We start from the raw sequence: 24,986 nt of genomic DNA, 5'->3' as shown, positions 1-24,986 counted from the left end.
GGCTTTGGAGAATGAATTTGGAAGTCATCCTTCCTCCTTCATCTTTTGGGAGGAGTTTGAAAAGCATAGATTAATTATCTCTTCATGTTTGTTAGAACTCACCTGTCACAGCACCTGCTCTTGGACTCTTGTTGGTTGGGAGTTTTTTTGATTACCAGTTGAATTTCCTTACTAGTAATTTGAACTGCTGTTCAAATTTTCTATATATTTCTAATTCAATATTGGAAGATTGTATGTTTCTAGGAATTTACCCATTTTTTTCAAGTTGTCCAACTCACTGCCTACAAATGTTTATAGTTATCTGATAATCCTTTGTGTGTCTGTGGTGTCTTTCTTCTCTTTTGGTTTCTTTCTCTTTGGTCAATTTATTTGAATCCTCTCTGTTTTCTTTGTAGTGATTTTGGCTAAATGTATATCAGTTTTGTTTACTTTTTCAGGAAACCAGCCCTTGCTTTTCCTGGTCTTTTTTTTTTTTTTCTTTTCTTTTAAAATTCTGTTTCTTTTATTTCTGTTCTGATCTTTATTATTTCCTTCTTTCTACTAACTTCGGCCTTTCTATTCTTCTCTTTTTAGTTCCTGTAGGTCTAAGTTTATATTTGCAGTTTTTCTTGATGTCTGAGGTAGGCTTGTACTGACTAAGCCACCCAGGTCCCCAAATCTTAGAACTACTTTAAATGTATCCCAAGGATTTTTTTTTGTTTATTATAATTTTTTATTATGTTATATTAGTCACCATACACTACATCATTAGTTTTTGATGTAGTGTTTCATGATTCACTGTTTGCATATAACTCCCAGTGCTCCATGCAATATGTGCCCTCCTTAATACCCATCACTGGGCTCACCCATTACCCCTGCCAGAACCCTCAGTTTTCTTCCCAGAGTCCATAGTCTCTCATGGTTCATTTCCCCCTTTGTTTTTTTTTTTTTTTTCCAATTTTTTATTTATTTTCAGCGTAACAGTATTCATTGTTTTTTCACTACACCCAGTGCTCCATGCAATCTGTGCCCTCCCTAATACCCACCACCTGGTTCCCCCACCCTCCCACCCCGCCCCTTCAAAACCTTCAGGTTGTTTTTCAGAGTCCATAGTCTCTCATGGTTCACCTCCCCTTCCAATTTTTTTTTAAGATTTTGTTTATTTATTTGACAGACCGAGATCACAAGTAGGCAGAGAGGCAGGCAGAGAGAGAGAGAGAGAGAGAGCCTGAATGGGGCTTGATCCCAGAACTCCAGGATCATGACCTGAGCCGAAGGCAGAGGCTTTGCATCCCAAGGATTTTGGACCATTGGATCTCATTTTCATTTGTCTCCATGTATTTCATGTATTTTTTTAATTACCTCTTTGATTTTGGGTTGACCGTTTTATTGTTTGATAGGATATTTTTAGCCTGCATGTGTTCCTGTACTTTACAGACTTTTTTTTTTTTCTTGGTAACTGATTTCTAGTTTCATAGCATTTTGGTCAGGAGAGATTCTTAAACATATTGACTTGTTTTGTGGCTCTACATCTGATCTGTCCTGGAGAATGTTCCATGTCCACTTGGAAAGAACATGTGTTCTACTCTTTGGGGGTGGAATGGTTCCTATGTAGCTTTTAGGTTCATCTGGTCAAAAGTGTCATTCAAAGTCATTGTTCCTGTGTAGATTTTCTGTCTGGATGATCTACCCATTAATATAAGTGAGGTGCTTAAGTTCTGTATTCTTATTATATTCCTGTCAATTTATCCCTTTGTGTCTGCTAATATTTGCTCTGTGTATTTAGGTGATCCTTTATTTGGTGGATAGATAGTTACAATTGTTCTATATTCTTGTTGAACTGATCTCCTCATCATTATATTGTGTGATAGAAGCAATGCCACCCCAGCTTTTTTTTTTCTCTTCCATTTGCATGGTATATGTTTTTCCATCCTTTCACTGTCAGGTTGTATGTGTATGTTCAGGTCTGAAGTGAGCCTCTTATAGATAGCATACATATGTGTCTTGTTTTTTTTTTATCTACTCAGTCACTCTGAGTAGAAATTCCATATGATTTGATTGCAGCATTTGGTCAATTTATAGTTTAGGTAGTTTTTAATTGGTATCTACTTATTGCCATTTTGTTAATTGTTTTCTGGTTATTTTTGTAGTTCTTTCTTTCTTTATTCTTCTCTTGTTCTTCCACCTTGTGATTGATGGCTTTTTGTAATGTTATTCTTGGCTTCTGTTCTTTTTATTTTTTTCTCGTGTCAATTACAGGTTTTGGGTTTGTGGTTATCATTAGGTTCAAAAATAATATCCTAAGTATGTAAGAGTTTAAATTAAGGTGATGGTCACATTCTAAAAGAACTTCATTTTTTGGGTGCTTGGGTGGCTCAGTTTGTAGAGCATGCATCTCTTGATCTCAGAAAATTAAGGTGATGGTTGCATTCTAAAATAACTTCATTTTTCGGGTGCCTGGGTGGCTCAGTTTGTAGAGCATGCATCGCTTGATCTCAGAGTATTGAGTTTGAGCCCCGTGTTGGGGTTAGAGTTTATTTTAAAAAAAAAAGAAGAAATATAAAAGAACTTCATTTTTATCTCCCTCCGTGTTTTAGGTTAATGTCATTTTTATATATTATCATTTGTAATGTGTTTTTATTTAAAATTCCTCTTATTTCTTAGGTATAATTGACTTTTCATCTTTTAACTGTACTAGCTTTATCAGTGATCACTCTACTATCTTTACTGGAAGTTTGATTTTATTCTTAAAGTTTTTTTCCTTTCAAACAGTATGGAGTTTCTCAAAAATTCGCAATAAAATACCCTGTGATCCATCAATTGGTGGATATATACCCAGCGGATACAAAAATAGTGATTCTAAGGGGCACATGTACCCCAGTGTTTATAGTAGCACCTCCACAACATGCCAAACTATGGAAAGTACCCAAATCTCCATTGAATGGATAAAGATGTGATACACACACACACACACACACATACACACACACACACACACACACACACACACACACACACACACACAATGGAATACTACTCAGCCATCAAAAAGAGTGAAATCTTGTCATTTGCAACAGTGTGGTTGAAACTAAAGAGTATTATGCTAAGTGAAATAAACCAATCAGAGAAAAAGACACATATCATATGATTTCACTCCTGTGTGGAATTTCAGAACCAAAGAAAATAATCATGGGAAAAAAAGGAAAAGCAAACCAAGAAATAGACTCTTAACTATAGAGAACACACTGATGGTTACCAGAGGGGAAGTGGGTATTTGGGTGGGTTAAAGAGTTATGGGGATGAAGGAGGGTGCTTGTGAGGAGCACATGGTGGTGTAGGGAAGTGCCGAGTTGCTCTTTGTACACCTGTAACAATACAGCACTTTAAGTTAACAACATTTGAATTAAAGTTAAAAACTTATTTCAAAAGGTTTTCCCTTCATAATTTTCTATTTCTGATTATGGCCTTTTCCTTTTTTAAAAATTTTTTTGGTTTGTTTGTTTTTTAAATTTTTTTATTTTAATAAACATATAATGTATTTTTATCCCGAGGGGTACAGGTCTGTGAATCGCCAGGTTTACACCTTTCACAGCACTCATCATAGCACATACCCTCCCCAATGTCCATTTCCCCACCACCCTCTCCCGTCCCCCCTCCCCCAAGCAACCCTCAGTCTGTTTTTTGAGATTGAGTCTTTTATGGTTTGTCTCCCTCCCAATCCCATCTTTTCATTTTTTCTTTTCCTACCTCCGCCCAAACCCCCCGCATTGCATCCCTACTTCCTCATATCAAGGAGATCATATGAGAGTTGTCGTTCTCCGATTGACTTATTTCGCTAAGCATGATACCCTCTAGTTCCATCCACGTCGTCGCAAATGGCAAGATTTCATGTCTTTTGATGGCTGCATAGTATTCCATTGTGTATATATACCACATCTTCTTTATCCATTCATCCGTTGATGGACATCTAGGCTCTTTCCACAGTTTGGCTATTGTGGACATTGCTGCTATAAACATTCGGGTGCACGTGCCCCTTCGGAGCACCACGTTTGTATCTTTAGGATATATGCCCAGTAGTGCAATTGCTGGGTCGTAGGGTAGCTCTATTTTCAGTTTTTTGAGGAACCTCCACACTGTTTTCCAGAGTGGTTGCACCAGCTTGCATTCCCACCAGCAGTGTAGGAGGGTTCCCCTCTCTCCGCATCCTCGCCAACATAGGTCACTTCTTGACTAGTTAATTTTAGCCATTCTGACTGGTGTGAGGTGGTATCTCATTGTGGTTTTAATTTGTATTTCCCTGATGCCGAGGGATGTGGAGCATTTTTTCATGTGTCCGTTGGCCATCTGGATGTCTTCTTTGCGGAAATGTCTGTTCATGTCCTCTGCCCATTTCTTGATTGGATTATTTGTTCTTTGGGTGTTGAGTTTGATAAGCTTTTTATGGATTTTGGGTACTAGCCCTTTATCTGATATGTCGTTTGCAAATATCTTCTCCCATTCTGTCAGTTGTCTTTTGGTTTTGTTAACTGTTTCCTTTGCTGTGCAAAAGCTTTTGATCTTGATGAAATCCCAATAGTTCATTTTTGCCCTTGCTTCTGTTGCCTTTGGCGATGTTCCTAGGAAGAAGTTGCTGCGGTTGAGGTCAAAGAGGTTGCTGCCCGCATTCTCCTCAAGGATTTTGATAGATTCCTTTCTCATATTGAGGTCCTTCATCCATTTTGAGTCTATTTTCGTGTGTGGTGTAAGGAAACAGTCCAATTACATTTTTCTGCATGTGGCTGTCCAATTTTCCCAGCACGATTTGTTGAAGAGGCTATCTTTTTTCCATTGGATATTCTTTCCTGCTTTGTCGAAAATTAGTTGACCATAGAGTTGAGGGTCTATTTCTGGACTCTCTATTCTGTTCCATTGATCTATATGCCTGTTTTTGTGCCAGTACCATATTGTCTTGATGATGATAGCTTTGTAATAGAGCTTGAAGTCTGGAATTGTGATGCCACCGACTTTGGCTTTCTTTTTCAATATTCCTTTTGCTATTCGAGGTCTTTTCTGGTTCCATATAAATTTTAGGATTATTTGTTCTATTTCTTTAAAAAAAAGGATGGGATTTTGATAGGGATTGCATTAAATGCATAGATTGCTTTAGGTAGAATAGACATTTCCACAATATTTGTTCTTCCAATCCATGAGCATGGAATATTTTTCCATTTCTTTGTGTCTTCCTCAATTTCTTTCATGAGGACTTTATAGTTTTCTGAGTACAGATTCTTTGCCTCTTTGGTTAGATTTATTCCTAGGTATCTTATGGTTTTGGGTGCAATTGTAAATGGGACTGACTCCTCAATTTCTCTTTCTTAAGTCTTGTTGTTAGTGTAAAGAAATGCGACTGATTTCTGTGCATTGATTTTATATCCTGACACTTTACTGAATTCCTGTATAAGTTCTAGCAGTTTTGCAGTGGAGCCTTTTGGGTTTTCCACATATAGTATATCATCTGCAAAGAGTGATAGTTTGACTTCTTCTTTGCCAATTTGGATGCCTTTAATTTCTTTTTGTTGTCTGATTGCTGAGGCTAGGACTTCTAGTACTATGTTGAACAGCAGCGGTGATAACGGACATCCCTGCCGTGTTCCTGACCTTAGCGGAAAACCTTTCAGTTTTTCTCCATTGAGAATGATATTTGCGGTGGGTTTTTCATAGATGGCTTTGATAATATTGAGGTATGTGCCTTTTATCCCTACACTTTGAAGAGTTTTGATCAGGAAGGGATGCTGCACTTTGTCAAATGCTTTTTTGGCATGTATTGAGAGTATCATATGGTTCTTACTCTTTCTTTTATTAATGTATCGTATCACATTGATGGATTTGTGGATGTTGAACCAACCTTGCAGCCCTGGAATAAATCTCACTAAGTCGTGGTGAATAATCCTTTTAATGTACTGTTGGATCCTATTGGCCAGTATTTTGGTGAGAATTTTCGCATCTGTGTTCATTAAGGATATTGGTCTGTAATTCTCTTTTTTGGTGGGATCCTTGTCTGGTTTTGGAATCAAGGTAATGCTGGCCTCATAGAATGAGTTTGGAAGTTTTCCTTCCATTTCTATTTTTTGGAACAGTTTCAGGAGAATAGGAATTAATTCTTCTTTAAACGTTTGGTAGAATTCCCCTGGGAAGCCGTCTGGTCCTGGACTTTTGTTTGTTTGGAGATTTTTGATGACTGTTTCAATCTTCTTACTGGTTATGGGTCTGTTCAGGTTATCTATTTCTTCCTGGTTCAGTTGTGGTAGTTTATATGTCTCTAGAAATGTATCCATTTCTTCCAGATTGTCAAATTTGTTGCCGTAGAGTTGCTTATAGTATGTTCTTATAATTGTTTGTATTTCTTTGGTGTTGGTTGTGATGTCTCCCCTTTCATTCATGATTTTATTTATTTGGGTCCTTTCTCTTTTCTTTTTGATAAGTCTGGCCAGGGGTTTGTCAATCTTATTAATTCTTTCAAAGAACCAGCTCCTAGTTTTGTTGATTTATTCTATCGTTTTTTTTTAGTTTCTATTTCATTGATTTCTGCTCTGATCTTTATGATTTCTCTTCTCCTGCTGGGTTTAGGCTTTCTTTGTTGTTCTCTCTCCAGCTCCTTTAGGTGTAGGGTTAGGTTGTGTATTTGAGACCTTTCTTGTTTCTTGAGAAAGGCTTGCACCGCTATACATTTTCCTCTCAGGACTGCCTTTGTTATGTCCCACAGATTTTGAACCGTTGTGTTTTCATTATCATTTGTTTCCATGAATTCTTTCAATTCTTCTTTAATTTCCTGGTTGACCTATTCATTTTTTAGAAGGATGCTGTTTAGTCTCCATGTATTTGCGTTCTTTCCAAATTTCCTCTTGTGATTGAGTTCTAGCTTCAGAGCATTGTGGTCTGAAAATATGCAGGGAATGATCTCAATCTTTTGGTGCCGATTGAGACCTGATTTATGACCCAGGATGTGGTCTATTCTGGAGAATGTTCCATGTGCACTAGAGAAGAAGGTGTATTCTGTTGCTTTGGGATGGAATGTTCTGAATATATCTGTGATGTCCAACTGGTCCAGTGTGTCATTTAAGGCCTTTATTTCCTTGTTGATCTTTTGCTTAGAAGATCTGTCCATTTCAGTGAGGGGAGTGTTAAAGTCCCCTGCTATTATTGTATTACTGTCAATGTATTTCTTTGGTTTTGTTATTAATTGGTTTATATAGTTGGCTGCTCCCATGTTAGGGGCATAGATATTTAAGATTGTTAGGTCCTCTTGTTGGACAGACCCTTTGAGTATGATAGTGTCCTTCCTCATCTCTTATTATAGTCTTTGGCTTAAAATCTAATTGATCTGATATAAGGATTGCCACCCCAGCTTTCTTCTCATGTCCATTAGTACATTGTTTTCCACCTCCTCACTTTAAATCTGGAGGTGTCTTTGGGTCTAAAATGAGTTTCTTGTAGGCAGCATATTGATGGGTTTTATTTTTTTATCCATTCTGATACCCTGTGTCTTTTGATTGGGCCATTGAGCCCATTAACATTCTGGGTAACTATTGAGAGATATGAATTTAGTGCCATTGTACTGCCTGTAAGGTGACTGTTACTGTATATTGTCTCTGTTTCTTTCTGATCTACTACTTTTAGGGTCTCTCTTTGCTTAGCCTAGCTGGATATCGTATTCTTGGCTGCATGTTTTTCTCATTTAGTGCGCTGAATATCTCATGCCAGTTCTTTCTGGCCTGCCAGGTCTCTGTGGATAGGTCTGCTGCCAATCTAATGTTTTTACCCTTGTATGTTACAGGCTTCTTTTCCCGGGCTGCTTTCAGGATTTTCTCTTTGTCGCTAAGACTTGTAAATTTTACTATCAGGTGACGGGGTGTGGACCTACTTTTATTGATTTTGAGGGGCGTTCTTAGCATCTCCTGGATTTTGATGTTTGTTCCCTTTGCCATATTAGGGAAATTCTCTCCAATAATTGTCTCCAATATACCTTCTGCTCCCCTCTCTCTTTCTTCTTCTTCTCGAATCCCTATTATTCTAATGTTGTGTCGTCTTATGGTGTCGCTTATCTCTCGAATTCTCTCCTCGTGGTCCAGTATTTGTCTCTCTTTTGCTCAGCTTCTTTATTCTCTGTCATTTGGTCTTCTATGTCACTAATTCTTTCTTCTGCCTCATTTATCCTAGCAGTGAGAGCTTCCATTTTTGATTGCACCTCATTAATAGCTTTTTTGATTTCAACTTGGTTAGATTTTAGGTCTTTTATTTCTCCAGAAAGGGCTTTTATCTCTCCGGAGAGGGTTTCTCTAATATCTTCTATGCCTTTTTCGAGCCCGGCTAGAACCTTGAGAATTGTCATTCTGAACTCTAGATCTGTCATGTTACCAATGCCCGTATTGATTAGGTCTCCAGCCTTCGGTACTGCCTCTTGTTCTTTTTTTTGAGGTGAGTTTTTCCGCCTTGTCATTTTGTCCAGATAAGATTTGCTTTCTCCTGCTGTGGAATTCCGCTGTTCTTGGTGAGCGAAGTTGGTCTTGGCTGGGTTTCTTGTTGATCCTCTGGGGGAGGGGCCTGTTGTAGTGATTCTCAAGTGTCTTTGCCGCAGGCAGAATTGCACCGCCCTTGTCAGGGGCTAGGCTATGTAATCCGCTCGGGCTCGCTTTCGGGAGCTTTTTGTTCCCTGAGCGCTTTCTGTAGAGTTCCGGAGGATGGGAATGAAGATGGCGTCCTCCCATTCTCTCAGCCCAGAGGAGCCGAGAGCTTGGGGTTCCGCTCCTCAGTGCGCCCTCAGAGAAAAGCGCCCAACTGCCCCACCTCCCTGGCCTGCGGTCGCGCTGGTAGGAAAGCAGTCAGTTGCTGGAACCTGGAGAGAAGCACCCAGTTGCTTCCGTCTCCATGGCCTCCGGCCGCGCTCCGAGCCCACCCAGCCTGTGATTGGCACAAGGTAACCCCGGACTGAGAGCTCACTCCTCGGCTTTGTCGCTGTAGCCGGCTTCCCCACTCTAATACCTGCGAGCTCTGCGGCACTCAGACACCCCCGGTCCTTCTGTGATCCCGTGGGACTTGGGTTTATGCTGACCCCGCCTAGATTTCCCCCCGGTTTAGCCTCTGGAGCGATGTCTCCCAGTGGAGCCGACTTTTAAAAGTCCCGATTTTGTGCTCCGTTGCTCCGCTGCTTGCCGGGAGCCGGCCCTTCCCCCACCGGGGTCTATCTTCCCCTCGCTTTGGATTCACTTCTCCGCAGGTCCTACCTTTGAGAAAGTGATCGATTTTCTGTTTTTAGAATTGTTGCTCTTCTTCTCTTCGATTTCCCGTTGGATTTGTAGGTGTTCACAATGGTTAGCTAAGCTATCTAGCTGATCTCCTGGTACCCGATGTCGTCTCAGCCTGCTACTTCTCCACCATATTGACTCCTCCTCCCATAAATAGTTATTCTTTAGGAATTTTAAATATATTATCCCACTGTATCCTGGCCAGCGATGTCCCTGCTCATAAATTCGCTTATAGTGATATTGACATTTCCTTGGTTATAAATTCCTTTTCTGTTGCTGCTCTGAAGATTCTCTCATTGTGTTTGACTTCATATAAAGTATCTTGGTAGGGGTATATTTGGGTTATTTGTGCTTTTGGTTTATTGAGTTTCTCATATTTATAGCTCTGTGTTTTTCCTCATATTTTGAAGCTTTTGGCCATTATTTCTTTAACTTATCTCTTTCCCTTTTATCTTTCTTCTTGTAGGCCTGCTTATTGGTACTATATATGCCCTTTTTTCTCTGTTTACTTTTTTCCTTGCCTGTCAGATTCAGTATTATCAAATGGCCTGGCCTGTCTTCATTTTCTGATTCTATTTCCTGCATCTTTGTGTGCGCTTTTGAACCTCTTAGTGATTATTAAGTTATTATTATATATTTGAGCTTCAGAATTTTGTACTATTTTCAGTGGTTTTTATCTCATATATTTGAGTTATCATTATTATTATTACTGTTGCTACTATTATATATTTGAGTTTCATATTTTTTTAGGTACTATTTCCATGATTTTCTCTCTCTCTTTTTATTTTAAGATTTTATTTATTTATTTGACAGAGAGAGACACAGCGAGAGAGGGAACACAAATAGGGGGAGTGGGAGAGGGGGAAGCAGGCTCCCCGCTGTACAAGGAGCCTGATGTGGGGCTCGATCCTAGGACCCTGGAATCATGACCTGAGCCTAAGGCAGACAGATAATGACTGAACCACCCAGGTGCCCCTCTCTTTGTTGATATTGAGGCTTTATTTACATATTTTTTCATTTAGTTTTTGTTCTTACTAGCTTTTAAGCCAATTTAAGTTCATTGTTTAAAAGTCTTTATTCAGTAAGTCTGTCAACTGAATTCCTTTAGTAGTGGTTTCTGGAGATTCACTTTTGTATGTTTTTTTTTTGTTTGTTTGTTTTTGTTTTTTAATTTATTTATTTGTTAGAGAGAGAGCAAGCGAGCACAGGCAGAGAGAGTGGCAGGCAGAGGCAGAGGGAGAAGGAGGCTCCCCGCCGAGCAAGGAGCCCGATGTGGGACTCGATCCCAGGACGCTGGGATCATGACCTGAGCCGAAGGCAGCCGCTTAACCAACTGAGCCACCCAGGCGTCCCACTTTTGTATGTTTTAATGGTTCTTTTTGTTTGCTTCTTTGCATGCTTGTTTATCTTTTGTTGGAAATTGGGCATATGATAAGGAGCCACAAGTTCTTTTCTTTGTAGTTTTTTCTGTAGTATGTTTTCAATGTGTTCAAACTTGTTATCAGTCCAGGGCAAAGGCTTAAGGTCTTATGTGTTTTCTAGAAATTGGCTTTTGTGTGCCTTTTCTCGCCTAATCTATCTCATATGTATGTTTGATTTAAATGTCTTAATGTTCATGATTGTGAATGCAATTGCTTCTGAAGCTTCTAGTTGTTCAAAGGCTTTCAATCTTTTGCTTAGGAGCCCACAATTTTGTATTCATCCTGCAAGTGTACCATGTCTTTATGCCTTCCATTTTCCTTGAGAGTTAGACTATCATTCTTCAGAAGGGCTCCAAGTCTTGTGAGGGTAGAGTGGGTCCCTCATGGAAATCGTAGATGTTAGCACTGTGGATGGGATGAGTAATGGCTTATAAAAAGTGACATAAAATTTCATACTATTTTGAACCCAGTGTTTTCTTGATTTGACATTTGTTTGGTTGCTGCAGCTCATTGGCTGACTTCCAGATCTCCTATAAAGTTAGCTTAGTTATTTTCTAGTTTATTTTCAGTTCCTGTGGACAGATGCCTTAAGGCCTTATAACTTAGTGTGCCATGTTTCTGACATCACTCTTTTCATATGATTTCAAAATTTGGCTATACATTTCTTTCTGTGAAAGATATTATTATAATATATATTTTTGGTTGTGTGGGGGTCAATTTCAAGAATATTGCCATTTTTATAATGTTAAAATTTTTAAAAAAGATTTTATTTATTTATTTGATAGAGACACAGCGAGAGAGGGAACACAAGCAGAGGGGGAATGGGAGAAGGAGAAGCAGGCTCCCCCATGAGCAGGGAGTCCCATGCGGGGCTTGATCTCAGGACCCTGGGATCATGACCTGAGCAGAAGGCAGATGCTTAATGACTGAGCCACCCAGGTGTCCCACAATGTTAAAATTTTTAATCCTTGTAAGCAGTTTATCTTTCCCTTTCTCTATCTCTTCATTTTCTTTCACTGATATCATATATGTTTCAGTATATAAATCTTAAACTCACTTCACCAAATTTATTCTTAAGTATTTAACTCTTTGGTGGTATCCTTTATAAATGGAATTTTCTTTAACTTCATTTTCTATTATTTATTCTGGTGTAAAAAACCCACTAATTTTTGCATGTTAATCATACAGACTTCAGCTTTAGAGAATTTACTAGCTTTGATTTTCTGTTTCTGGGTTTTTAATATGCTGCTGAATAGTGTCCTAATATATTGTGCTTTGCTTTTTGTAACTGGGTAATGGTTAATATTGAATTCATTGAATAATTTATTTTTACCAAGATCACATTTTGGGGTGCCTGGGTGGCTCATCTGGTTAAGCATCCAACTCTTGATTTCAGCTCAGGCCATGATATTTGGGTCTAAGATTGAGCCCCACATTAGCCTCTCTGCTCAGTGGGGAGTCTGCTTCTTTCCCTCTTTCTTTGCTTCTCCCCTGCACTCATGTGCACATGCTCTTTCACTCTAAAATAATTAAATACATTTCTAAAAAAATGCCATCATATCTGATATAGATTTATGCCATTGTTGATGTTTAAAGTATGGAAACTAAAAGTTTCTTGGTGGAAAATTTTCTGAGGAAATCAAGGGAGAAGATAGGTATTCTATTGTTGTATGTGAACTACATCCCTTTCATCCCAACATTAGATATGATTCTTTGAAAAATGCTTGTTTTATGAGGTCATTTTTTTCTTTTTTAATAACTGAGTATATATTTTCACTGCTCTTTAAAGTTAGGTTTTGAGGTTTTAATCTTTTTATTATGACTACTTATATAGTTATTGTTAATGAGAAAGGTTGTGAATTAGTTTCCAACCAAATAATTGGATTAGAGCAATCAACTGTATTAGATAAAATAATTGTATATTAAGATTTAATTTTAGAATTGATTCAGCAAACGTATCCACAACTGTCTCTAATCTCAATTCCTTTTTTTCATTGCTTTATTTTTCAGGATAACAAAGCCACTGACCTTTGCTGATTGTGTTGGGGATGAACTTCCTTTAGGATGGGAAACTGTATATGATAAACAAATTGGAATTTATTACATGGACCACATAAAAAGTAAGGAAAGTGTCACATTCAATAATTATGTGTCAATGAGTGTTCATACTGAATTTCAAAGATGACAAAATTTTTTATAAACAGTTTTTATGTAAGGTATTATTAAACTAGTTCTATTAATGTAAATCTTTATTACATTAGCTGTAATTCATTAGCTGAATTCTTCCAAAAGTAAACCAGTTATTTAGATATTCCTTGCTTTTTGTTTTGCTAAAGAGCAAATGTATTATGTTTTAGTATTAGGGCTTTAATGTTTAATATAAGGAATATATTTCCCAGGCAATTTGTAGACAAGAAGTGGGACTTTTTTACAGTGAGAAGGCTATTTATGCAAAAATGGACTTGTTAAAATAAATTTTTCATTGTTCCAGGATTCATTGTTTATGCTCCACACCCAGTGCTCTGTGCAATACATGCCCTCCATAATACCCACCACCAGGCTCACCCAAGCCCCACACCCCTCTCCCCTCCAAAACCTTCAGTTTGTTTCTCAGAGCCCACAGTCTGTCATCGTTCATCTCCCCCTCCAATTTCCCCCAACTCACTTCTCCTCGCCATCTCCCAGTGTCCTCCGTTTATTCTTTGTGCTCCATAAGTAAGTGAAACCATATGATAATTGAATCTCTCTGCTTGACTTATTTCACTCAGCATTCACTCACTACCAGTCCCATCCATGCTGAGACAAAAGTTGGGTATTCATCCTTTCTGTTGGAAGCATAATACTCCATAGTGTATATGGACCACAACTTCTTTATCCATTCGTCCATTGAAGGGCATCTTGGTTCTTTCCACAGTTTGGTGACTGTGGCCATTGCTGCTATGAACATTGGGGTACAGATGGCCCTTTTCACTACATCTGTGTCTTTGGGGTAAATACCCAGTTGTGCAATTGCAGGGTGATAGGGAATCTCTATTTTTAATTTCTTAAGGAATCTCCACACTGTTCTCCAAAGTGGCTACACCAACTTGCATTCCCACCAACAGAGTAAGAGAGTTTCTCTTTCTCCACATTCTCTCCAACACATGTTGTTTACTGTCTTGTTAATTTTGGCCATTCTAACTGGCATAAGGTGGTATCTCAGTGTGGTTTTGATTTGAATCTCCCTGATGGCTAATGATGAACATTTTTTCATGTGTCTGTTAGCCATTTGCATGTCTTCATTGGAGAAGTGTCTGTTCATATCTTCTGACCATTTTTTGATGTGATTATCTGTTTTGTGTGTGTTGAGTTTAAGAACTTCTTTATAGACCTTGGATATCAGCCCTTTGTCTGTACTGTCATTTGTGAATATCTTCTCCCAATCTGTGGGTTGCCTCCTTGTTTTGTTGACTGTTTCCTTTGCTGTGCAGAAGCTTTTGATCTTGATGAAGTCCCAAAACTTCATTTTTGCTTTTGTTTCCTTTGCCTTTGGAGACATATCTTGAAAGAAGTTGCTGTGCTGATTCCTGTCTCACGTTGAGGTCTTTTATCCATTTCGAGTTTATCTTTGTGTATGGTGTAAGAGAATGGTCAAGTTTCATTCTTCCACATATAGCTGTCCAATTCTCCCAGCACCATTTATTGAAGAGACTGTCTTTTTTCCACTGGATATTATTTCCTGCTTTGTCGAAGATGATTTGACCATAGAGTTGAGGGTCCATATTTGGGCTCTGTACTCTGTTCCACTGGTCTATGTGTCTGTTTCTTGTGCCAGTACTTTGATATCTTGGAGGTCACAGCTTTGTAGTAAAGCTTGAAATCAGGTAACGTGATGCCGCCAGTTTTTTCTTTTTCAACATTTCCCTAGCAATTCGGGGTCTTTTCTGATTCCATACAAATTTTAGAATTGTTTGGTCCAGCTCTTTGAAAAATGCCTGTGGAATTTTGATTAGAATCGCATTGAAAATATAGAGTGCTCTAGGCAGTATAGACATTTTAGCAGTGTTTATTCTTCTGATCCATGAGCATGGAATGGTCTTTCATATTTTTGTGTCTTCTTCAATTTCTTTCATGAGTGTTCTGTAGTTCCTCAAGTACAGATCCTTTACCTCTTTGGTTAGATTTATTCCTAGGTATCTTATGGTTTGGTGCTGTTATAAAAGGAATCAATTTCCTAATATCTCTTTTTACAGTTACATTGTTAGTGTATAAGAAAGCAACTGATTTCTTTGCATTTATTTTGTATCCTGCCACATTACTAAATTGCTCTATAAGTTTTATTATTTGCGGGTGGAGTCTTTTGGGTTTTCCCTATAAAGTATCATGTCATCTGCGAAGAGAGAGAGTTTGACTTCTTCATTGCCTTGGAATACCTTTTATTTCTCTTTGTTGTCTGATTGCTTTTGCTAGGACTTCTAATACTATGTTGAACAAGAATGGTGAGAGTGAGCATCCTTGTCGTGTTTCTTTTTTTTTTTTTATTAAATTTTTTATTTATTTTCAGCGTAACAGTATTCATTGTTTTTTCACCACACCCAGTGCTCCATGCAATCTGTGCCCTCCCTAATACCCACCACCTGGTTCCCCCACCCTCCCACCCCGCCCCTTCAAAACCCTCAGGTTGTTTTTCAGAGTCCATAGTCTCTCATGGTTCACCTCCCCTTCCAATTTCCCTCAACTCCCTTCTCCTCTCCATCTACCCTTGTCCTCTATATTATTTGTTATGCTCCACCAATAAGTGAAACCATATGATACTTGACTTTCTCTGTTTGACTTATTTCACTCAGCATAATCTCTTCCAGTCCTGTCCATGTTGCTACAAAAGTTGGGTATTCGTCCTTTCTGATGGAGGCATCATACTCCATAGTGTATATGGACCACATCTTCCTTATCCATTCATCCGTTGAAGGGCATCTTGGTTCTTTCCACAGTTTGGCGACCGTGGCCATTGCTGCTATAAACATTGGGGTACAGATGGCCCTTCTTTTCACTACATCTGTATCTTTGGGGTAAATACCCAGCAGTGCAATTGCAGGGTCATAGGGAAGCTCTATTTTTAATTTCCTGAGGAATCTCCACACTGTTCTCCAAAGTGGCTGCACCAGTTTGCATTCCCACCAACAGTGTAAGAGGGTTCCCCTTTCTCCACATCCTCTCCAACACACGCTGTTTCCTGTCTTGCTAATTTTGGCCATTCTAACTGGTGTAAGGTGGTATCTCAATGTGGTTTTGATTTGAATCTCCCTGATGGCTAGTGATGATGAACATTTTTTCATGTGTCTGGTAGCCATTTGTATGTCTTCCTTGGAGAAGTGTCTGTTCATATCTTCTGTCCATTTTTTAATATGATTGTCTGTTTTGTGTGTGTTGAGTTTGAGAAGTTCTTTATAGATCCTGGATATCAACCTTTTGTCTGTACTGTCATTTGCAAATATCTTCTCCCATTCCGTGGGTTGCCTCTTTGTTTTGATGACTGTTTCTTTTGCTATGCAGAAGCTTTTTATCTTGATGAAGTCCCAGAAGTTCATCTTTGCCTTTGTTTCCTTCGCCTTTGGAGACATATCTTGAAAGAATTTGCTGTGGCTGATATCAAAGAGGTTACTGCCTATGTTCTCCTCGAGGATTCTGATGGATTCCTGTCTCACGTTGAGGTCTTTTATCCATTTCGAGTTTATCTTTGTGTACGGTGTAAGAGAATGGTCAAGGTTCATTCTTCTACATATAGCTGTCTAGTTTTCCCAGCACCATTTATTGAAGAGACTGTCTTTTTTCCACTGGATATTTTTTCCTGTTTTGTCAAAGATTATTTGACCATAGAGTTGAGGGTCCATATCTGGGCTCTCTACTCTGTTCCACTGGTCCATGTGTCTGTTTTTATGCCAGTACCATGCTGTCTTGGTGATCACAGCTTTGTAGTAAAGCTTGAAATCGGGTAACGTGATGCCACCAGTTTTATTTTTGTTTTTCAACATTTCCTTAGCAATTCGGGGTCTCTTCTGATTCCATACAAATTTTAGTATTATTTGCTCCAGCTCTTTGAAAAATACTGGTGGAATTTTGATTGGAAAGGCATTAAAAGTATAGATTGCTCTGGGCAGTATAGACATTTTAACGATGTTTATTCTTCCCATCCAAGAGCATGGAATGGTCTTCCATCTTTTTGTGTCTTCTTCAATTTCTTTTAGGAGTGTTCTGTAGTTCCTCGAGTACAGATCTTTAACCTCTTTGGTTAGGTTTATTCCGAGGTATCTTATGGTTTTTGGTGCTATAGTAAATGGAATCGATTCTCTAATTTGCCTTTCTGTATTTTCATTGTTAGTGTATAAGAAAGCCACTGATTTCTGGACATTGACTTTGTATCCTGCCACATTACTGAATTGCTGTATGAGTTCTAGTAGTTTGGGGGTGGAGTCTTTCGGGTTTTCCATATAAAGAATCATGTCATCTGCGAAGAGAGAGAGTTTGACTTCTTCCTTGCCAATTTGGATACCTTTTATTTCTCTTGGTTGTCTGATTGCTGTTGCTAGGACTTCTAATACTATGTTGAACAAGAGTGGTGAGAGTGGGCATCCTTGTCGTGTTCCTGATCTCAATGGGAAGGCTGCAAGCTTTTTCCCATTGAGGATGATATTTGCTGTGGGTTTTTCATAGATAGATTTGATGAAGTTCAGGAATGTTCCCTCTATCCCTATACTTTGAAGCGTTTTAATCAGGAACGGATGCTGGATTTTGTCAAAAGCTTTTTCTGCATCAATGGAGAGGATCATGTGGTTCTTCTCTCTTCTCTTATTGATTTGTTCTATCACATTGATTGATTTGCGAATGTTGAACCATCCTTGTAACCCAGGGATGAATCCCACCTGGTCATGGTGGATAATCTTTTTAATGTGCTGTTGGATCCTGTTTGCTAGGATCTTGTTGAGAATCTTAGCATCCATATTCATCAGTGATATTGGTCTGAAATTCTCCTTTTTGGTAGGGTCTTTGCCTGGTTTGGGGATCAGGGTAATGCTGGCTTCATAAAAAGAGTCTGGAAGTTTTCCTTCTGCTTCAATTTTTTGAAACAGCTTCAGGAGAATAGGTATTATTTCTTCTTTGAAAGTTTGATAGAATTCCCCAGGGAATCCGTCAGGTCCTGGGCTCTTGTTTTTTGGGAGGTTTTTGATCACTGCTTCAATCTCGTTACTAGATATCGGTCTGTTCAGGTTGTCAATTTCTTCCTGGTTCAATTTTGGGAGTTTATAGTTTTCCAGGAATGCATCCATTTCATCTAGGTTGCTTAGCTTATTGGCATATAACTGTTGATAATAGCTTCTGATGATTGTTTCTACTTCCTTGGTGTTAATTGTGATCTCTCCCTTTCCATTCATAATTTTATTAATTTGGGCTTTCTCTCTTTTCTTTTGGATTAGTGTGGCCAATGGTTTATCGATCTTATTGATTCTTTCAAAAAACCATCTTCTAGTTTCATTGATACGTTCTACTGTATCTCTGGTTTCTACCTCGTTGATCTCTGCTCTAATCTTGATTATTTCCCTTCTTACGTGTGGAGTTGGTTTGATTTGTTGTTGATTCTCTAGTTCTTTAAGGTGTAGAGACAGCTGGTGTATTCTGGATTTTTCAATTTTTTTGAGGGAGGCTTGGATGGCTATGAATTTCCCCCTTAGGACCGCCTTTGCTGTATCCCATGGGTTTTGGAGTGAAGTGTCTTCATTCTCATTGGTTTCCATAAATTGTTTAAGTTCTTCTTTGATCTCCTGGTTGATCCAAACATTCTTAAGCAAGGTGGTCTTTAGCTTCCAGGTATTTGAGTTCCTTCTGAACTTTTCCTTGTGATTGAGCTCCAGTTTCAAAGCATTGTGATCTGAGAATATGCAGGGAATCATCTCAGTCTTTTGGTATCGGTTGAGCCCTGATTTGTGACCCAGTATGTGGTCTATTCTGGAGAAGGTTCCATGTGCACTTGAGAAGAATGAGTATTCTGTTGTTTTAGGGTGGAATGTTCTGTATATATCTATGAGGTCCATCTGGTCCAATGTGTCATTCAATGCTCTTATTTCTTTATTGATTTTCTGCTTCGATGATCTGTCTATTTCTGAGAGAGGCGTGTTAAGATCTCCTACTATTAATGTATTCATATCAATATGACTCTTTATCTTGATTAATAGTTTTCTTATGTAATTGGCTAGTCCCATATTGGGGGCATAGATATTTACAATTGTTAGATCATCTTGGTGGATAGTCCCTTTAAGAATGATGTAGTGTCCTTCTGTATCTCTGACTACCGTCTTTAGTTTAAAATCTAATTTATCTGATATGAGAATCGCTACCCCGGCCTTCTTTTGAGGCCCATTGGCTTGAAAGATGCTTCTCCATCCCTTCACTTTCAGTCTGGGTGTATCTTTAGGTTCAAAATGGGTCTCTTGTAGACAACATATGGATGGGTCCTGTCGTTTTATCCAGTCTGCAACCCTGTGTCATTTTATGGGTGCATTTAGGCCATTCACATTGAGAGTGATTATTGAGAGATACGTTTTTATTGACATTGTGTTATCTTTGAAGTCTTTCTTTCTGTCGATTGTCTCTATATTTCTGTTCAATGCTATTCTTAGGATTTTTCCTCTTTTATAGAACCCCCCTTAATATTTCCTGCAGTGTCGGCTTGGTGGTTGCATAGTCTTTCAAGCCTTGCCGGTCTTGGAAACTCTTTATCTCTCCATCCATTTTGAATGTCAGTCTTGCTGGATAAAGTATTCTTGGCTGCATGTTCTTCTCATTTAGTGCCCTGAATATATCTTGCGTGCCCTTTCTGGCTTGCCAGGTCTCTGTGGACAGGTCTGACATTATTCTGATGGGCTTTCCTCTGTATGTAAGGAGCTTCTTTGTCCTAGCGGCTTTCAAGAGATTGTATCTACAATTATGATTCCTCAATTTTACTATGAGGGGCCTGGATTTTTTTTTTAATTTATAATCTTGGAGGGGGGACCTTTCTACTTCTAGTACATGAACACTTGTTCCATTCGCAAGATTGGGAAAATTTTCATGAAGAACTTGTTCCACTATATCTTCTAGACTTCTTTCTTTCTCCTCCCCTTCAGGGAGTCCAATAATTCTGACGTTGGAACGTTTCATGGCATCATTTATTTCCCTGATTCTGTTTTCGTGGCTTCTAAGCTGTTTGTTCCAGGCTTCCTCCTGATCCTTTTTCTCTATTTGTTTGTCCTCCAGATCACTAATTCTATCTTCTGTCTCAGTTACCCTAGCTTTTAGAGAATTTAGATTAGATTGGAACTCATTGAGAGCGTTGTGAACCTCATCCCTGGTGGCCTTCAGCTCTGCCCTAACATTATGAACCTCCTCTCTGGTCACTTTCAATTCTGCCCTAATCAATTCCGTTTGGTCATCCATGGCTTTCTCCAACCTAGCTATTGCCTGGATAATTGTTAGCCTGAATTCTCTTTCTGACATATTGTCTATGTTGATAGCCGTTAGCTCTGTTGCAGAAGGCCCATCCTCTGTATTTTTCTTCTGTTGGGGATTCCTCCTCCTAGTCATTTTGGTGAGAGATGACTGGACAGATGTAGCTGGATGTATTGACCGTGGTGCAGTCAAGGTGCACCCTGGAACGCTTCTGAGCACTCAGGATTCCCCACCCAAATGAGAGAAAAAAGAAAAGAAAAAGAAAAAAGAGGGAGAGAGAGAGACAGGAAAAAAAGGGAAGATAAAAGAGAAGGTTCAGCCCAAATGGGCCCCAGGGTAAGATTTATGACGTATACAAACAAAAACAGACAAACAAAAAGAATGATAAAAGTATATGGCGAGAGAAAAAAAATATATATATAAGCAAAAAAAAGGAGGAGCCTCGTCAAGAAGAACCCCAAGTATAAGATTTATATACTATCAGGACAAACATAAATACACAGAGACACTGGCAGAAGAAAAAGATGGGAGCATGGTTATAGATTCTTGGTGTGGGCGAGGAAGGTTATTTTGATTCTTCCTGGATGTATCTTGATATCTTTGTTAAAGGACTCAACTTTCCTAAGAAAAAGGGGGATTAAAAATTGGTTCACCTATAGGGGTAGCATTGCTTGGAGAAAGGGGGTTACCTTGAAGTTTAACTCTATATGAATATTAGAAAATAAAAATAAAAAAGGAATAAACTAGACTAAACTAAACTAAAATTTTTTTTAAAAATTAAGAAAATAGAAAAGCAAAAGAAAAACACATGTGTATGTATCAAAAAATTCAGGTTAGAAGTTTATCATGGAATTTGATGTACTGGACATCTCACTGATGGTAAATAGGTTAAAAAATTATCTATATAAAAAAAGAAAAAAAATGAACCAGAATAGTGGGAAAGAATTAAAAATAAAAATTGTATCTATGAAGTAGTGGTGGTTGTTCTCTTGTAGTCTTTTTTTTTTTTTTTCTTTCCTGATTTGTTTTCTGGGGGAGGGGGCTGCCACGTGGGTTTTCAGTCAATGATGTTCCCTGAGTTAAGTCCTCCCGACCCCCTCACGGGGGTGGGCTCTGAGAAAAACAGTTTTTTCAGGTTTTTGTTCTCTGGAGGTTTTTATGTTTGTTCACTTCTTTTCTCTCGCCTTGACAGCTTTTGATGGTTTTTGGAGGTTTAGAGGAAAGAAAACTGTACCCCAACCTCCCTCTCAGAGAGAAGCCTCAGTCTGCTCCCCTGCAGGTGCTGCAGCCGCTGGGCCGCTGGCAGAGCAGGTTCTGAGTCGCGGTCCCTGGGGACACAGGATCTCCTGCTTGTACGCAAAACCAAGGCAGCTGTGGCTGTCTGGGCAGCTCCAGAGCGCCAGAGAGGTTCCAAGCAGCGATCGCACACTGAGATTTTCCCGCTGGCTGGGGCTAAGAGCGCCGGGCTTGCGTGCACCTCTCCCAGGGGAGGGTTTGGGGCGCGGCGCCTCCAGCTCTATCTGCTCTATCGCCACGTGGGTCTATCGCCGCGTGGGTCCGAGAACACCAGGCTGGGCGTTCGTGCACCTCTCTCATGGGAGGGTGAGGCACGCGCCCATCTTCAGTAAGGTGCCCGTTCTGCCGTCTGGTGTGGCTCCCAGCCCCTCACGGGAGCCGGACTCCACCCGTTCTCGGGCGCACTGGCGGCTCAGGGACAAAGACCAGGTTTCTCCACCGCACTCTCTGGCTCAGTGCCAGGGGAGGCTGCCCTGGGTCTGGGGACTTAAGCCCCTATCCCTAGCCTCCCCGATTCCCACAATTTCCCCGCGCGATCGTTTGCTATTTTGAGTGCTTTCAACAAGACTCCAAGTTAATGCTGGTCCCCAGATGCAGGGCACTCTCGTATTGGGGTATTATATTCCAATCGGTCGCCTCTGGTGGCTCCCTCCCCCTTTTGTTTATCTTCCGATATCAGTCCGACGTTCCCACTCCACTTTACCTGCCCACTGGCGTCTTCTGGCCCCCGTAGAGATCCAGACGTGTATAATTCTGATCTCAGGCTGATTTCATGGGTGATCGGAGTTCTTTGGTAGGTAATCAGCTCACTTTAGGGTACAGGTTGAAAAGGCGCCTCCTCCTACTTCCCCGCCATCTTGTCTCCCCCTCCACACTCCCTTGTCGTGTTTCTGATCTCAAAGGGAAGGCTGCAAGCTTTTTCCCATTGAGGATGATATTTGCTGTGGGTTTTTCATAGATAGATTTTATGAAGTTGAGGAATGTTCCTTCTATCCCTATGCTTTGAAGTGTTTTAATTAAGAATGGATACTGTATTTTGTCAGATACTTTTTGTGCATCAATTGAGAGGACCATATAGTTCTTCTCTCTTCTCTTATTGATTTGTTCTATCACATTGATTGATTTGTGAATGTTAAACCATTCCTGCATCTCTCAAAAATGGACTTTTAAGACTTTCTTGAAACAAATATCCAAGTGATTACCTGACTTCATATTTTCTTACACATTTAATTTTAACTTTAATACATCAATCTTTTTGATCTTTCCAATGGGAGAGAACTATGTAAAGACAATGGCTGAAATAATACCATGGGTCCTTGACCATGCTGTTTTCTTTGACAAACTGTTTAGAGCACTGGCTCTCAACATAGCTGATTTTGTTTCCCCAGAATACTTGGCAATGTCTGCAGGTATCTAGTCACTGGCATCCAGTGAGCAGGGGCCAGGGAGGCTACTTAACCTTGTATAGTGTTCGGGACAGCCTGCCACAGAACGAGCTGCCCCCAAGGCTCCACTTCATCATAGATTTGTCCTATTCACCTCACTCTTGGTTTGTTGCCCTTTCGTCAGCTTTCCTCAGTCTTATACCAGTTGAGGATCCACTTCTTTCTCAGGTTCACACTTTTGCACTCAATCCCATTTTCATTCTAGGTACCCTTAGTGTTTCTGCCTTTTGTCCTTTTTCAGTCCTGGGGACATGAAATAATGGCTTCCTCTCAGTGTGTTTTCTGTCCTTCAATTTATTAAATGTTGGGGAGGTTGGGAGGGCCCAAAGACTCATGATATACTTACCACATAGGTGTTTTGAAGCTCTTTCTTCACTGCAAAGATTGGGCAGTTGGAGTAAGATTTGCCCTGCACCAGCTGCTTACCTACCGACTTACCCAAGTGGCAAGAAGAATTTAAGGTGAATCCACCACTCACATGTTGCTTAGTGAGGCTCTGCTTGAGGGAGGCCCTCTCTGTGTCCCCAGCTGACCAGATGCCTCATTATCTGTGTGTGTCCTGGGCAATTAGGGTATTTGGTCTTCTGGTCTTATCTTCCCAGTTGCTGATAGGCAGCTTCTACACATAGAGCTTCTCCTCATAGCACTCTGGGCATGGCTATGAATCTTAAATCCTAGTAACCATCAAGGATTTTCTTCTAACTATCTTGAATGTAACTGGAATGACCCAGAACAGGGAGGTGGGAAGTGTTGAAGTCAGCAGTTTCAGGGTCACACCACCTTATCTCTCTGAGACCTTCCGAGACCCCAAATTTGTTGAGACAGCTTACGCCTTTTTAAGGCAAAGAATCTGAGACTGCAAGTATTAAAATTGGAACTCTGCAGGTAGATGGAGGGAAGTAGGCAAGACCTACATGTATGCAACCTACTCTGAAAATGACCCAAAGACTGGCAGAATAGGCACTCTACCAGTTCATGATACAGAGGAGGCCACATCAAAAATAATAGGAGAGTGGAGACGCATTTGTGAACCAAACCCCTGTTGAGAGTAACCATTAATGGGAGGGACACCACAAGCATGGAGAAGGGAGAGAAACAGACCATACCTTATGCGCCCTAGGGAACCCAAATCTTTGAAAACCACAGGATTTAACTTTGGGAACTTTGAAAATCAGTGGGGCTTTGCATGGGGAGAGGTGGAGGGTGATAGGAAACTGAATCTAGGGTACCTAGAGATTTATTGGCTAATTCTAAAGCCTGTGCTTGGATCTTCAGTAAACATTTTGGGAACAGAGGTGCTGGTGGGTGCCGTTTTTCTTCCCCTCCGCAATCCTTGATAGCCAGATGCTTGCAGCAGCAAGTAATAACTTTCTTGCTAGCACTGTGTGCCCTGCCCCAATGTTCTCTTTGGGCATGCCGTATTCAACCTGATATTCTCAGTAGCTGTCCCTTCATGATACACCCGGCAGATATATGCTGTCTAACCCTTCAGGGATTAGTACCCCTCCAAAGTGATCCCTGACCTGGGGAGAAGGGTGGCTAACCTTACACACCCGCACAGCTGTATACCCACCAGCCTGACTTCTTAGTTGGATCCGCAGGGAGCAAGCCCCACCCTTTGGTATACTTGCAGATGAGGCAGAGACACTAACCACAGATAGCAAGGCTGAATGCTATTTCTGTTCAATGCTGAGCCTATAGTAACTTGAGAGACAGGCCTCTCAATACAGCACTGTGGGACCACAACAGGTAAAGTGGGTCATTACAACTAGGTGGCTTCAAGTCAGTCTTGTTCAGCTACTGAACAAGACTGAACAGTGAGGGACACCACTGCTGAGCAGGTGACATTGTACTATAAGGCACCACAGAAGTTCTTCAACACAACATTACTTTGTTGGCAGTTATTTTCAAGACTAGAATATGTAGCTGACCTTCCTAACACTTAGAAACAAACACAGAGGGTCAGACAAAATGGGGAGACAGAGGAGTATGTTCTGGATGAAAGAACAGAACAAAGTGCAATAGAGATAAGTGATATGCCTGATAAAATATTGAAAGTAATAGTCATAAAGACTCACTGAACTTGAGAAAAGAGTGGAGACATC

The 24,986-nt window shown here is 39.9% G+C and overlaps 1 protein-coding gene across 1 annotated transcript in view; it reads left to right on the top strand.

Annotated features, from left to right (window-relative positions):
* The window catches only part of WWC3 (WWC family member 3), a 184,534-nt gene that overhangs the window by 56,539 nt on the left and 103,009 nt on the right, over positions 1-24,986 (top strand). Inside the window, exon 2 of the mRNA XM_080795962.1 lies at positions 12,692-12,801. Coding sequence (XP_080652088.1) covers positions 12,692-12,801 — 110 coding nt within the window. The remainder of the gene's footprint in view (positions 1-12,691; positions 12,802-24,986) is intronic.

This window comes from Martes martes (genome assembly GCF_963455335.1).
Source record: "Martes martes genome assembly, chromosome: Y".
In the NCBI taxonomy this organism is placed as follows: domain Eukaryota; kingdom Metazoa; phylum Chordata; class Mammalia; order Carnivora; family Mustelidae; genus Martes; species Martes martes.
Note: the sequence above shows the minus strand (reverse complement) of the source record. Positions and strands in the feature narration are given on the sequence as shown.